At 32.0% G+C, this 14,370-nt stretch overlaps 1 protein-coding gene across 1 annotated transcript; it reads left to right on the top strand.

The window, feature by feature from the left end:
• Positions 1-4,801: 4,801 nt before the first annotated feature.
• On the top strand, positions 4,802-6,694 carry LOC112733456 (uncharacterized). Its single transcript, XM_025782409.3, has one exon. It carries the CDS (start codon positions 5,466-5,468, stop codon positions 6,411-6,413), a length of 948 nt encoding a protein of 315 aa, XP_025638194.1. The 5' UTR covers positions 4,802-5,465; the 3' UTR covers positions 6,414-6,694.
• The last annotated feature ends 7,676 nt before the right edge of the window (positions 6,695-14,370 follow it).

Below are 14,370 nucleotides of genomic sequence, written 5' to 3'. Positions count from 1 at the left end.
TTTTATTAACGATTGATGATGTAAAATGTTAACTGATAGCATACATGACATATAATATGTTCAATTAGACGTTAACTAAATATGTTTATGAAAATCTATCAATTTAATCACTAGATCATATTAACTATTAAGAATAGGATATTTTGTAATTAAAAAAATGACTAAATTAATAAATTTTCATAAACATATTTGGTCATTATCCAATTAGACATTTTAGGTATTATATATGTTATCAATTAATATTTTACAACACAATTTTAAAAAAAATTATTAATAGAGTGACTAGAGGACAAATATAATTAATTCGTAATCTTTTTAAGAATAAACTTAAAAAATATCTTATATAATGAAATTATCAATTTAATTTTCCAATATAACAATTTTAAAATTATTTTTAAAAGTTTGTATAAATATGATGTAATTATATATAAATTAAGAAAAGATTGGTTACAAGACGTAATGTTAAGAAGAAAAAAAAATATCTTATTTAATATTTATTAATTATTATAATAAAAATATTAAATAAGATAAATTTTGACTATTTTTGGCTAACTACTTTTGGTTATTATACATTTTGGTTACAAGAAATAATTTTCATTGTATATAGACATAAATGCATATATGATGAAATTGATGAATTTAATCATTCATGAGAAAGTAGTAGTGTGTCAAACACATCCATTTCTAATACAATCTATGAAGTACGGACACTTTGCTGAGTTACCGTGTTCGCGTGTTGGACACATTTTGGACACGACATTCATTAATATTCGTCTAACACGCGTGTCTATTGTGTCCAACCGTGTCTTAATAAAGAAGAAAAAATTCTTCTCCGAATACGTCTGGACACATCTAAATACCATCACGTGTCAGCGTATCCAATCTTATTCTTAACATATATTCTTAAAATAAATTTAGATATAATATATATTATTATTTATTAAAATAAAAAAATATTTTAAATACTTGACATAATTAAAATAAGACATTAAAAATAATTAAAAAAATTAATTTATATTTTAATATCAATAAAATATCAAAATATCATTACGATTTATCTAAAAAGAATTTGGATCCTCTAAATTTTAAATTTGTACTTTAGAGGGTAAAGTGTGATCTTCTATCCTTAAATAGTTTCTCTCTCATATTTATTCTTGGTTTCACCTATAAAATAAATGGTGAGAGATCACACCTTACTCTCTAAAGTGAAATTCAAACTTTAGAGAATTCAAATTCTCTAAAAAATACTTTATATTTTATATGTATTCGTGTTCTCGTGTCATGTAAAATTTTAAAATTCGCGTGTCGGCGTGTCCCGTATCGTGTCGTGTTCCGTGTCCGTGCATCATAGAATACAACTCTCCAAATTATGGATAACGTCAGAGAGATAATAATTTAGAATTATTTTATTTTATTTTTTAATTTTATATATTTAATATTATTTAATTATTTTAATTATAATTAAAAATATAAATTAAAGTAAGTAATAAATAAAAAATACAAAAAAAATATTTAAATAATTTTAGATTAATTTTTTATTATTTTCTAAATATTTGTCAAATTATATTGGATATGAATTAATTACTATTCACACAAAAAGAAAAAAAAAGTAGAAATAAGTGTGTTTTTATTTCGTTAATGCAATATGATATTTCGGGAACAATAGAGATAGAAAAATATATAGTTTTTTTTTTTTTTGACGGCTAACATATATAGTAATTAGTAATTAAACGATGAAAAGAATGGCACCGTCTAATTTTAGGTGAGTTCTACGATGTTTTTGTTATAATATTTAAATTACCTAATTTTTTTTAAATAAAAAATAAAATATTTAAAATAAAAAATAAATCATATAAAATTTATTAAATATTATTTATTTATTGGGTAAAGTATATTTTTTGTCCTTGAAGTTTGGCAAAAATTTTAAAAATACCCTTAAGTTTTATTTTGTTTTAATTTTGTCCCAAAAGTTTTCGATTTGCATCAAATATACTCTTGACGGCTAATTTTTTAAAATAATTAAGATCAATCTAACAATAATGCATGAAAATTATGCTTGATTTTTTTGTGTTGAGGGTTGTTCTTATGAAATTGTTGTTGAATTGGTCTTTAATTTTTTGAAAAATTAGCTGTCAGGGTATATTTGATGCAAATCGAAAATTTTTGGGACAAAATTGAAACAAAATAAAACTTAGAGATATTTTTGAAAATTTTGTCAAACTTCAGGGACAAAAAATATACTTTACCCAAAATTATTTATTTTTTTTAGTAACTTAAATACAAAATGATAGACACCATAACATTTACCTTAATTTTATTCTAAATTTGTCATTAGATTAGAGTCCCGCTAAAGAGACAATGAGGTATTTATACAATGGGCTGTTTATTTGGCCTAATATGTATTAATAATGTAAAGTAAACATCATTATTCCTAATTTTTAGTTGCTTTTTATGATTTCTACTCCCAATTTACTCTAAATTCTTTCACATTAACCCTTCATCATCCACCATTACCTACCCTCCAAAAAACTCTATTTTTTGTTCAACAGAAAAACTCCCTTTCTTCGCCGCCCTGCCGTATGCGCAGTCTGCGTGACGTGTAGCTTCCGTTCCTGCCGACCGGAACTGTCGCGCTCCGCCTCCTTGCGCCAACGCCCTCACCAGAAGAACCTCCGTCACTCCTCACGCGGCCGAACATCTGTGACCTGCAACTGTCAGCGTCGTCGAGGTGATGAGTTGCAGCCCCGAATCCCGTGCTCGCATCATCCCAGCGCTGCTGCCGGAGTCTTGTTGAATTACTCGAAGAATAAATATCCACGAAAATTGAGAAGGTGAACATCCAAAATCATACAAAAACGAACATCCAATGTGAACGTGTATAAATCATAACCAGCAATCATCGTCTACAACTAAGCACCCAAGAAAGTGAACATCCGGCGACAGGAAGAAGGCACAAACCGGCTGTGATGGAGGCGCTAGACGTCCGGGTTGCTGCGGTGTTGTGAGCTCGACTCATAATATGCGTGTCCTCCCTATGTACGGTGCCCTGTGCGGACGACGGCACCAGTCGGAAGAATGTCGGCGCGATGTCCAACGGCGACCGGTAACTGTGGCGGCATTGTACCAGTTTTTGCTTTGAGGAGAGAGTGAGACTGTGAGAGAAAAATTTGCACTGTATTTACTATTTAGAGAGGGAGATAATCCTAATTTGATTCTGACGGAAATCATGATTTAATTCAAATTTTAAATGAAAAACTATTCAAAATTAATTAATTGCCATAACTAACAGGAATCATAATTTAATTCAAATTTTAAATTGAAAATTACTCAAAATTGATTAATTACTTCTAATTTAATTCTAATTTCAATTTAACCCAATTGTACATATCGTATAAAACATACATTGACTTCTCGTACTTTTCCATTAGATTAAATCACTTATGGTAGATCGAGCAACTTGAAATACTGAAATTCACATTCCTGACAACGTTACTATCATACATGTGAAAATCAAAATCAAATGCTTCTTTGTAACGCTTTGGTTATTGTTTGACCAATTGGCTGCTATCCATTATACCTGAATTTGTGTGTTCATATACACATTCAAAATTTGACAACTCCTAGTTATATAAATTGTCTATAATAACGATCCCATTGTTTACCCAATATCTCAAACCATATCTTTGTTATATTCTCTCTATCTCTTGTGTACAAGTTTCATCAATCCAAGTTTTAAAATTTATTTTTATTAATAATTTCTTAAACATAGTTAATTTATCTCTCATTTAATTTAATAAGAGAATTAGGCTCCAACTTTTTTTTTTTGAAATAAAGTAGCTCAACACAATAGAGTGGAGCAAATTTAAAGACAAAAAGGCGAACAACACCTAAAATAATACAACTTAAAAACTTTTCATGTCATCTCCGGCATAGCCATCAACAACACAAAGAGCACACACCTTTTCACTCTTCATTGCTAAGGAAGGTCATATTGATGATTTCTTTAACACCTTTCCAACTTCAATATTTGTCAAATAAGGAGTTTATCATGAAAGGAGTCTATTATTAATTAAAAGCTATATGTAAGTATAATATTATCCACAAGATTTAAATTATTTGACCAAGGGTGGTTGCGATGTCTCTTGAGTCTGACCATCAAATTCTGTTGTGCTATGGTAGGTATGTGCATCTATCATCCAATCAACTACTACAGTTTTTATCTTTATATTCATTATTTTTTTAATTCTAAATTTTTGAATTCTAATTTTTTATATTTCTAAAACATAAATTCTAACCCTAAATTATCTTAAACCTTTAAAAATACACGTGAGAGTCGGAAAAAAAAAAGTTTAGAATAAAAGAAATTAATTAATGTTAGTTAATTAAATTACATGTATGATAGATGGTGGATGCATGATTGAATCTAGAGACATAAACATAGTATATCCATAGAGAAGATGAAACTTAACACGTGCATGCAACACATATAGATATCCCCATCTTGCTACATGTAAATCACATGACATAGGATAGGACCACTAATCACCACCACCTCAATTGTGTCCCACTACAAACCATGCTTTTGACAACTGTTATTAACCTCACTAAGAATCTTATGCCCCACTATTATTATATATATATTTGAGAATGGATGATCTCAAATTCAAATTTCACATAATCTTATTATATATACACTCCGTTTGATTATTCCTTTTTTATAATATTATTATTGTTTTTTTAAGAATATATTTTATGATCTCAATTTTAATGAAAAATGGAAAAACCTAGGCTATGGACCGTAGTTTGCCAACTTTGTAGTTTGCATTGGTTGCTTGGTGGTCAAGTCTATATGTGTAGCTTGGCCATATATCTACGTTGATTATTTCAGAATTAGAGAGCACTATCAAGGGCCAAAAACGTTCCACGTGTCAAGCACCCAAGGTGTATAGAACTTCATGGTTAAGTTTCTGTTGTCTATAATACTCTCCTTGTGTGTAAAGAAGGCATAGGAAATTAAAAGTGATATCCCAAGGTGTATAGTAGTTGTTACTTGTTACTATCACTAATCACAACCACTACTACCTTCACCACCACGCTCAACTTCAACAAGAGATTCTTCAATTTATATATCTATATCTATACATAGTTATAATTATTGGTCCTTTTACAGATAGATAATAAAGGTCATTAGATATAGACAGCAGAAGATAAAAGATCATGCTCACTTCTTCTCAATTTCCAAGGACTTTCCTTATTCCATTAAACAAATCTTTATTACAAAACGCGGTTTGTGCTATAAGCATCAGCACCAATCTCATACTGTTACTCTTGCTATCCTTCAGATTCATCATCCCTCTTCTAGCGCCTAGATCAAAGGGCTGATAGCTATTCATCATCATCATCAAAATCTTGCACCTTTTTTCTGCTTTAATTATATATCTTATTGGATTGTGTTATTTTTTGTTATGGGTTTGAGTTCCAAGCAGGTTTCAAGGAGTAGTAGTGGACTTGATTGGAACCAAGCCTTATTGGAATCACAGAACTTGGAGCTTCCAATTCCAAAGCCTCATCATATCATGAAGAAACAACAACAGAATAATCAATCATCGTCATCATCATCAGAGCCAATGAAGTGTCCAAGATGTGAATCTACCAACACAAAGTTCTGTTACTACAACAATTACAACAAGTCTCAGCCTCGCTATTTATGTAGAACTTGCAAGAGGCACTGGACCAAAGGTGGAACTTTGCGCAATGTTCCAGTTGGTGGTGGAAGAAAGAACAAAAGGGTAAAAAAGTCAACTGCCACTGCAACCGCCACAGCCACCGCCACCACCTCTACTTGCACCACAAGCATCAGAATTCAAGCTCCTTCTCTTGCAATGGATGATCACAAAAACATAGCTTCTCCTTCTCCTTCTTCCTCTTCTTCCCTCTATCAAGGTCTGATTCGTCCACCACCTTTCCTACTACATCAGAATCTGATGAATAATATTATTACCAGAGGCATAACATCAGAAAGTAAAGGTTATGGTATTGGTAATAATAACAATAATACCAATGGCATCTTTCTTGGTTCATCAGCTTTGTCTCTTCCTCAGAATCAAGGCTTGCTTTTCCCCTTCTCAACTGCATCAAGCTCTAATTTTGACACAAACCCATGTTTAGTTTCAGTTTCAACCTCTTTGCAATCCACCAATGTTTATAATAACTGTGGTGGTGAAGAGTTTAAAGCAATAGAGGAACCAAGCATGCACAGCATAATGGCTACCACTACTTCTACACAACCATGGGAGATACCAGCAGCAACAATGGAAATGTCAAACTATTGGGGTTGGGAGGACATTGATTCTTTGGTCTCTACTGATCCGAACAACAATCATCCTTGGGATGATTCTGATATCAAACCCTGAGAGACCAAAAAAGAAAATAAAATCAACTACAGAAGCAGCAACATGACACATGGCAGTGGTGTTCATAGATTAGTTAGTTTTGTTTTATTTGATTTAATTGGGGGTGTTTTTTTTATTTTTAATTTTGTGTTTCCTTACAGATTAGTGAGTGTTCTTGTTTTTCAGATGGAGTGATTATTATTGTTACAAAGAGCAGTATTTTGGAGCTGTTATGTTTTAGCTTCAGCTCCAGGCTTTCAAAAATTGGATCCCAATTTATTAGATGTAACCCACTTTGATTATTTCGTCCTCTTTGTTCTTTATCTCTCTGATCTGATCTCTATCATTTTCTCTCTAGTCTCTAAATAAATAAAATAAAATGGTGTGCCATATACTGATGTTGTATCTAGAGAATCCAGCTATAGAGAATTATTCATCAGTGTTTTGGATATTTTGCTTTTCTTTTTTAAGGTTTTGTGAATTGTGAGTGCTTTGTGACAAGGATAGTTGTTGTTAAATGGGGTCTGATCCAGCACTGCCAAACTGACAGAATGTGATCGAAGATTCTTGTAGATTTTGTATATATATATATGTTAGGAGTTATGGAATGATATATCATCTCATTGATTTTTATTGCTCATGATTCATCACCACCACTATATACCACTTCTTGAGAATCATTCTTTGATGCTGTGACTGACTGTTGAGAATTCTGTGGTGTATATGTTCAGTGTATAGTTGCTCCTTCATATTATCTATTTTTATTCCTACGATCATTTTGTCTGCTGGGGCTTTTTTTATTTATTTATTTTTTCATTTTCATTGGTCCTGTTTAATAGAACAGTGTACGGAACACATGTATAGGGCCTGCCTCCACATCATTTTCAACATTTGTTTATGCTTGTCTTTTTCTCCCAAAAAATAATTATTTGTACTCATAGATTTTGTTAATATTAATAAAAAATATTTATATTATATTTATAAAAAATTAGTTCTGCTCAATAAAAATATTTGAATTTTAAATTTTTGTTAATTTTTTGATAAAATTTTTAAATTATTTCATATTCTAATTTCAACCTCAACTCTATTATCAAAATTTTAAGTTTTTACATTCTTCTATTATTACCACCTTAATTATCATTACTTAGAGCTCTAAATCAAGTCTCTTCTTTTTCACCAAAATTTCATTTTCTTTCCATTATCCCATACAATATGTTCTTATCATTTTTTTCGTCACTTCTACCACAACTATCTCTACATCAACCTTAACATTGTTCGTTATTATCTACCGCACTATCTCATCATTGCTACGGTCCATACACATTCACTAACAATAACAATAGAGATGAGAGCAATAAAAAAAAAAGCCAAATTGAAGTGAGAAAGAGAGACAACAATGGAGGGGTGTGTGTGAGAGAGAACACTCCAAAGGAGGAGGGAGGGATCGGAGAAGTGGCGGTGGCTGTGGACTGTCACTCTTAACTTTTGTGACATGATCACTATTTTTGTTTTTTGCGGCACAATCGGCGTCGATTCCTCCTCTATTAACGCTAACATCGTCAATGGCACCACCTTCTTCAAGATATTCAAGATTCTTCGATTTCTCTCTATTATTCTTCTCTTGAATTTTTTTTTTTTGAAGAAAATTTGAATATTTTTGTGGTTTAATTATTTGCAGTTATATATTGTTGTTAGGGAGCTACTCAAATAAAGATGCAAAAAACATCTTTTTATGAAGATGCTTTGTATAAAAGTGTGATTTATTGATTTGGCCACACTTCAAATAGAAACAACACTTTTATAACATATCAAAATCTAACCCTACACTCCATCATCTAAGGGTCAAAAAGAAAAATCATCACATGAAGACAATTATAATATCTTCATGGGAGTACCCACCTTGTTGTTATTGTTAAAGGATGATGTGATTATGATTGTGACAGTAGAGAGAGAGGAAGGTGGAGCTGATGAGGTGAAAAAATTGATGTAGTTGATGTTGATGTCGTCATGATGGTAGTGGTGGAGTAGTAAAGAAGAGAAAATGTAGTTAAAATTATGGCAATACAAGATTATGAAAATTTAAAATACTAGAAAAAAGAGATAGAGGTAGAGATGAAGTTAAAGATAAAAGACGGAATACTTTATAAATTTTATTAAAAAATCAACAAAAATTTAGAATTTCATATTTTTATCACATAGAATCTGTTTGGTTGCTCGGATCCGAAGTGAATCTGGTTCTACGGAATTCGAGAGTTGGTAGGTGGTTGGATGCCTGGCTTGGGCGAGCTCCGGAGGGCAGGCGTGAGCGAGACTCTTTCGAGCTGACGAGGAGGGGGATGCCACCTGCAAGGACTCCAGGCGGCAATTAGGGTAATGTGAGTGACGTCCCTGGGGCCCTCCCTTTATATAGTTTGTACTAGAGTGGGTCCCATATGTGCAGACCCTCTTTCCTGAAAGTTTCCTTTCCAGCTATCCAGGGGTTCTGATGAGGTAGGGGAGTAAGGTGAGTTGGCGAGTCAGAAAACACGTCGGGTCGGCTCTCGGAGAGCACCCGAATCCGAGTTGCTTGTTGGCTGGGCCGGAACAGAATCCATTTGTTATGAAGATAAGGTTAATTTTTTTTATAGGTACTTTTCTTAGTATTGGTAAAATTTATAAGTACAAATGATTGTTTTATCAGAATTTCTTTTTTTCTATGGGTTTATTTGGGTGAACTTCTAAGAAAAATATATTTTTTCGAGTTATCTTTTTTTAAAAGATCTTATAAAAAAGTAAAAGTAATTTTATGTCTGGGTATCTCATGTAAAAGGATCTTTTTATTTATCAATTATGTTTGGATATAACAATATAAAAATACTTTTTTGTTTATTTATTACATTGAAAAACATCTTTTTTTAAGAAAAAAATCTTTTAAAAAAAATTATTTTTTTTGTTTTGACTCTTACTATTAAAAAATTATCAAACACGCTAAAAAATAAAAAATAAAAAATTTCAATAATTTTTTTTAATCAAAATAATGAGACTCAAACAAACACATATTGAGTCAATATGGGAGAATTCCTAAAAAATATTTAAACTATGCATGGTCATAGGTCTTTAATTACAAAACATTAATCTTTAAAAAATGGGGAGTATTAGGTAAACAATGACCATCTTGAACAATATAAACAATCACCAATCAAATACAAATACACTACATCCTAATTTTTTTTTTGGTGACTAAACAAGGAAAGAAACAAAGCAAAAACTATTCTAAATCCGAGCGGATGATTCGTTGGAGATCAACACTAGGCTCAGACCAAATAACATGATTAGAGTTACTCTTGGCACCATATTTAGCCATCCAATCCGCAGCTCTATTTGCTTCTCGGGACACCCATTCCACGTGAACAAGCCAAGGACGAGATAAAAGCTCCTGAATCTTGTGAACCAAATCTGTTACTTCAGATGGATACCCACTTGTAAGCTCATGCATGATGGGCAGAATGTCAAGGCAATCTGTTTCACATATAATATCCCTCAAACCGCAATCTCAAGCTAAAACCAGCCCCCTCCAAGCAGCAAATAATTCACATCTGATTATAGACCAAGGGGGAATGCTTCCAGAGCAGCCCGAGATCCAATCTCCCTTAGAATCTCTAATAATACACCCAAATCCCGCTAAATTTGAATCCATATACAAGCTTGCATCACAATTAACTTTAAAACTATTGCCTACCGGTGGTTCCCAACACAGGCAATTTCGGAGAGACCTAAAGGCATTGCTTCGATTCCTGTAAACCTGTAAGTCCTTGGCGGTAATTCTGGCCAAGGCAACAACCTTATGGTCTGTCCAAGGGTTGTCAGTGTTGAATATGTCATTGCACCTATGTCTCCATACCCACCAAAGCCCTGCACCAAAGGACGCCTCATTGTTAGCCAAGGCTTTCCGAAACCACTCTTCAAGAGCAGTACCAGCCGTCGAGTCCAGGATACTAGGATCCAACATATACCAGATTGCCTTTGATCGTTCACAGTCTCTAAGGCAATGCTCCATAGTCTCCTGCGCCTTGTTACATCTCTTACACATATCTGAAGAAGCTAAATGCCGCTTGAATCGAAAGGTCTCAGTTGGTAGAGCATCATGTAAGCTAAGCCACATAGTAAATTTGAACTTCTCTGGAATGTTTGTGTTCCACAACCAGTTCCAATTACTGTTGGCATTCCAATTTAATGTTTTCTTTAATAACCATCTGTAACCCTCCCTTGCACTATACTTTTTTGTTGCTGCAGGCCACCACTCCCACTGTGGCTCCAACTCAGTCAAACTAGGATATCTCAGACCATAAATAAACTGCTTAATCTCATGCGGAATAGGCGTGGTAAGACTATCAACCTCCCAAGACACCCCTTTCCACAAGTCAGCCACCATGAAATCTGATTCAGAAATATGTACATAAGGAACAAGGTTGCAAAGCTTACCAAAAGGAGTCCACTCATCATACCAAACTGATTTGTGGACATCTCCAATATTCCAATGAAGCCCTTCCTTGAGATGCTCATAGGCACTAACAATGTTCTTCCAGGTAGCCGATGAAGAATTTCTACTGTTTCCGTTCATACCAGATTGATTCCTGAGATATTTATGCTTCAGAACCTGCACCCATAACTTCTCACTATTATTTAGACAATCCCATACCAACTTTCCCAGAAGCGCCATGTTAGCACAGGAAGTATCCCTAATACCCAATCCTCCTGCCTTTTTAGGAGTTATGGCGACCTCCCACCTGACCAGAGGCAGTCCTTTTCCAGTCGCTTGGCCTTTCCACAAGAATTGTCTCATTGAATTTAAGATTAATTTACTCTTTGAACTCTATTAATTCACATTGTTCACACAATGTTCAAAAATATTGTTAATTACCTATACTTTTCCTTAAAAAATTAGTTACTTTTCATGACATATTTAAAACTAATTGATAGAAATTCATTGAATTATCATGATTACCATTAACTATTCTTTTAACCAGTCACAAAAAAAAAAAAATATTCTTTTAACCTGAACTTAGCAGACCAAGTTAGTGAATTATAATAACCCCATTTCACCATGAATAGCGTAATATTTTTCTCAGTATCAACAGAATTGGCTCAAACAGTGTAAATTTTCTCGGACTAATTTTATACTTTTAATTGTTATTATTCGTTCATGATACTTGCACTAGAGACCTTGGTCGAAAGCAATCTATACATAGAATGCATCGCAACCACTTTAGGCAAACAACTAAGTAAGCGTCAAACGAAGTCTAAATAAATTGTCGCTATGTGGCTAATTTCCACACCAATAAGCATGAAATGAAAGCTAAAAAGAGGTACTTTTTGAACACCAAGACAAATATCTTCACCTTTACTTTGAATATTCTTTATTTTTATTTAACTTTTGATTTTTTTTTTTTTTTACTTGAACAAAATTTGAGTTATTTAAAAAAAAATGACGAAAATTGTAAAGTGAGACTATTTCAAAAACTCTTGAAATTTGTAGAGATGGTTTCATTATAGATGATTTATGTGGTTTGCGAAACTTAATTTAAAGGAATGGTTAGTGGTAATTATGAATGAATTTCTATCAATTAGCTTTAAACATATATAGAGAGTAACTAATCTTTTATTTGAAAAAGAATTGGTTAAAAATTACCTTAAAAATTTTTTTATTATAAAATATCAGTAACATTTTTTTTATTACATCTTACATTAGTTAAGAATTATATTACCATCATAACAATTCAAAACACAAAAATATCCCATATGTAAAACATTTAGCCTTATGTACCAAACCTATAACCTACGGTAGCCCCTTTTATACAAGTTTAGCATATATTGTCAAAGTACAGGTTTTAAATGTAAAATTCAATGAAATTTATTGATACTTTCTCTATTTGTTCAAGTAATATATTAACTTGTTTTTACTATTGTATATACTTATATTTATAAGGGCATCATATATTTCAAAAAATGTCATTATATATAATGTTAATCATTATACATTTCTTTGAAAATATAAGGAATTAAGTTAAATTTCATCAAGATTACAAAAAAATGAGTATTAATTGTTGCCTTAAAATAAATTATTTATTCAATAACTGTACTTATTTGAATTAGAATAATCCTAGCAAATGGGGGTGAAGACTGAAGAGACTAGCAGCTTTTCTTTCCTTTATGCATGTGAGGATGCCCCCTTTCAGAATTCACAAACTGCCACAATCGGTATCATCTTTGGTGATGAGGTAGTACGCATTGGTTTTACAATTTCACATATATAAATTACTTTGACACCTAAATGTTATGTACCTACTACCTCAAATGTTGAGGCACCTTGCAAGTTGAGGCAGTATTATGTAGTACCTAATAAATAAAAATAATGCGCTTACATTGACATAGTAAGAGTGTACAATTCCCTCTCATCAATGTATGAATTTAGATACATTATTGATCTAATGTTAACCATACCGAGAAATAAAAGAAATAGGAGTGAGTATTTAATTGGGGGAGCTGTTAGGACCACAATGAGATTGAGAACATGATGAACCATTAGTGTAACCCTGAAAAAGAAAAGAAAAGGCATCATTTACAATGTAGTAGTAGTGTCCAGTCTAGGTTGTCCCGAAGCTTTAATTGCATGCATTATAGATATAGAGGTTGGGGATGTCTATTATTTATCCATAGCCATTTCTCATTATTGTTCCTCTCATGGTAGTTGCTGCGGCTATATATGAAAGATGTCCCATAAGGGGAGCAGGACCAGGATCAACGGTTTAGACCACCTCGCCCTATAAGAAATTATATTATGTATCATGTGATATGAGCGTTTAATTTTAGAATTTAATTTTAATTTTGATACACTCTTAGAATAAAACCGTTTTACATGTGCATCTAATCACATAACAGACACATTAATAAAAATAACTATTATTTATATTCACTGCATAAATGATCATCCAAAAAAACGATTGTGATTGCATAACTAGATAAAATGTTTTACACTGTCAATATATCAAAATTAAACTCTTTATTTTATTAGTTTAATAAATATTTAATTAAATAATTAAAAAAGGCTAAGTGGTTAACTAATTTGATAGAAGTTGGCTTTCAATAGCAAACAAAACTACAAGTCAATCATCTCTTCCTTCCTACGCGAATGAACTTCTTTAATTTCTATTTATCATCAAGAAAAGAATTGAAGAAGGAATAAAAAAAGACAAAATTCTAGACCAACATTTTTAGTTTTAAAATAAAAAGAATAGACTAGTATTGGCTCAAATGTAAAAAAAATGTTAGTCGCTTAATATTTGTAAATTTGTCAATTCAGAAATTGGCTTAAAAAATATCCTTATATTGATCACATTTGTATATACATAAGTAAAAGGTAGATCGCAACTTGTGAAGGTAGAGGAATGGCATTTGAAGGTTTAAGTGAACAAATGTGAGAGCCACAGATTTTCTTTAATGCATCAGAAGAAGTGTATGGTATCATAAAGAATACACTACAATAACCACTCCAACCACACAAACTCAAGTACAGTAATGTAACATATACAATTAATTGAAGCATAAAATAAATAACAGATTGCAACACTGCATATATATTGAAGTCACCAGCTATGAATAGGAGATATCTGGAAGCAACTAGGCTGAATCCATATCACTTTATTAACTTGAATGTTCTCTCCATCAGTCTCAAGGAAAAGCACATCACTATTTGTGATAGGAATCATAGTTCCACAGGTAGAAAATGAAACAACAATACGACATGGATTGATAGGACTAGTCTAATTATAATAGGATTTTATTCTAAAACTAAATGTGTTTCAAATTCTACGCTTTTACCAACAACAACAAATGTAATTACGTAAGTGGATGTGGATCCCTTGTAAAGGTAGAAAGTTCCTTCATGTATAAATAATTAAATATCAATATGACTATTAACTTAAAATTAACTGTTTAATCA

The sequence above is a fragment of the Arachis hypogaea genome, chromosome 13, assembly GCF_003086295.3.
Source record: "Arachis hypogaea cultivar Tifrunner chromosome 13, arahy.Tifrunner.gnm2.J5K5, whole genome shotgun sequence".
In the NCBI taxonomy this organism is placed as follows: domain Eukaryota; kingdom Viridiplantae; phylum Streptophyta; class Magnoliopsida; order Fabales; family Fabaceae; genus Arachis; species Arachis hypogaea.
This window is presented reverse-complemented; position numbering and strand designations above follow the sequence as displayed.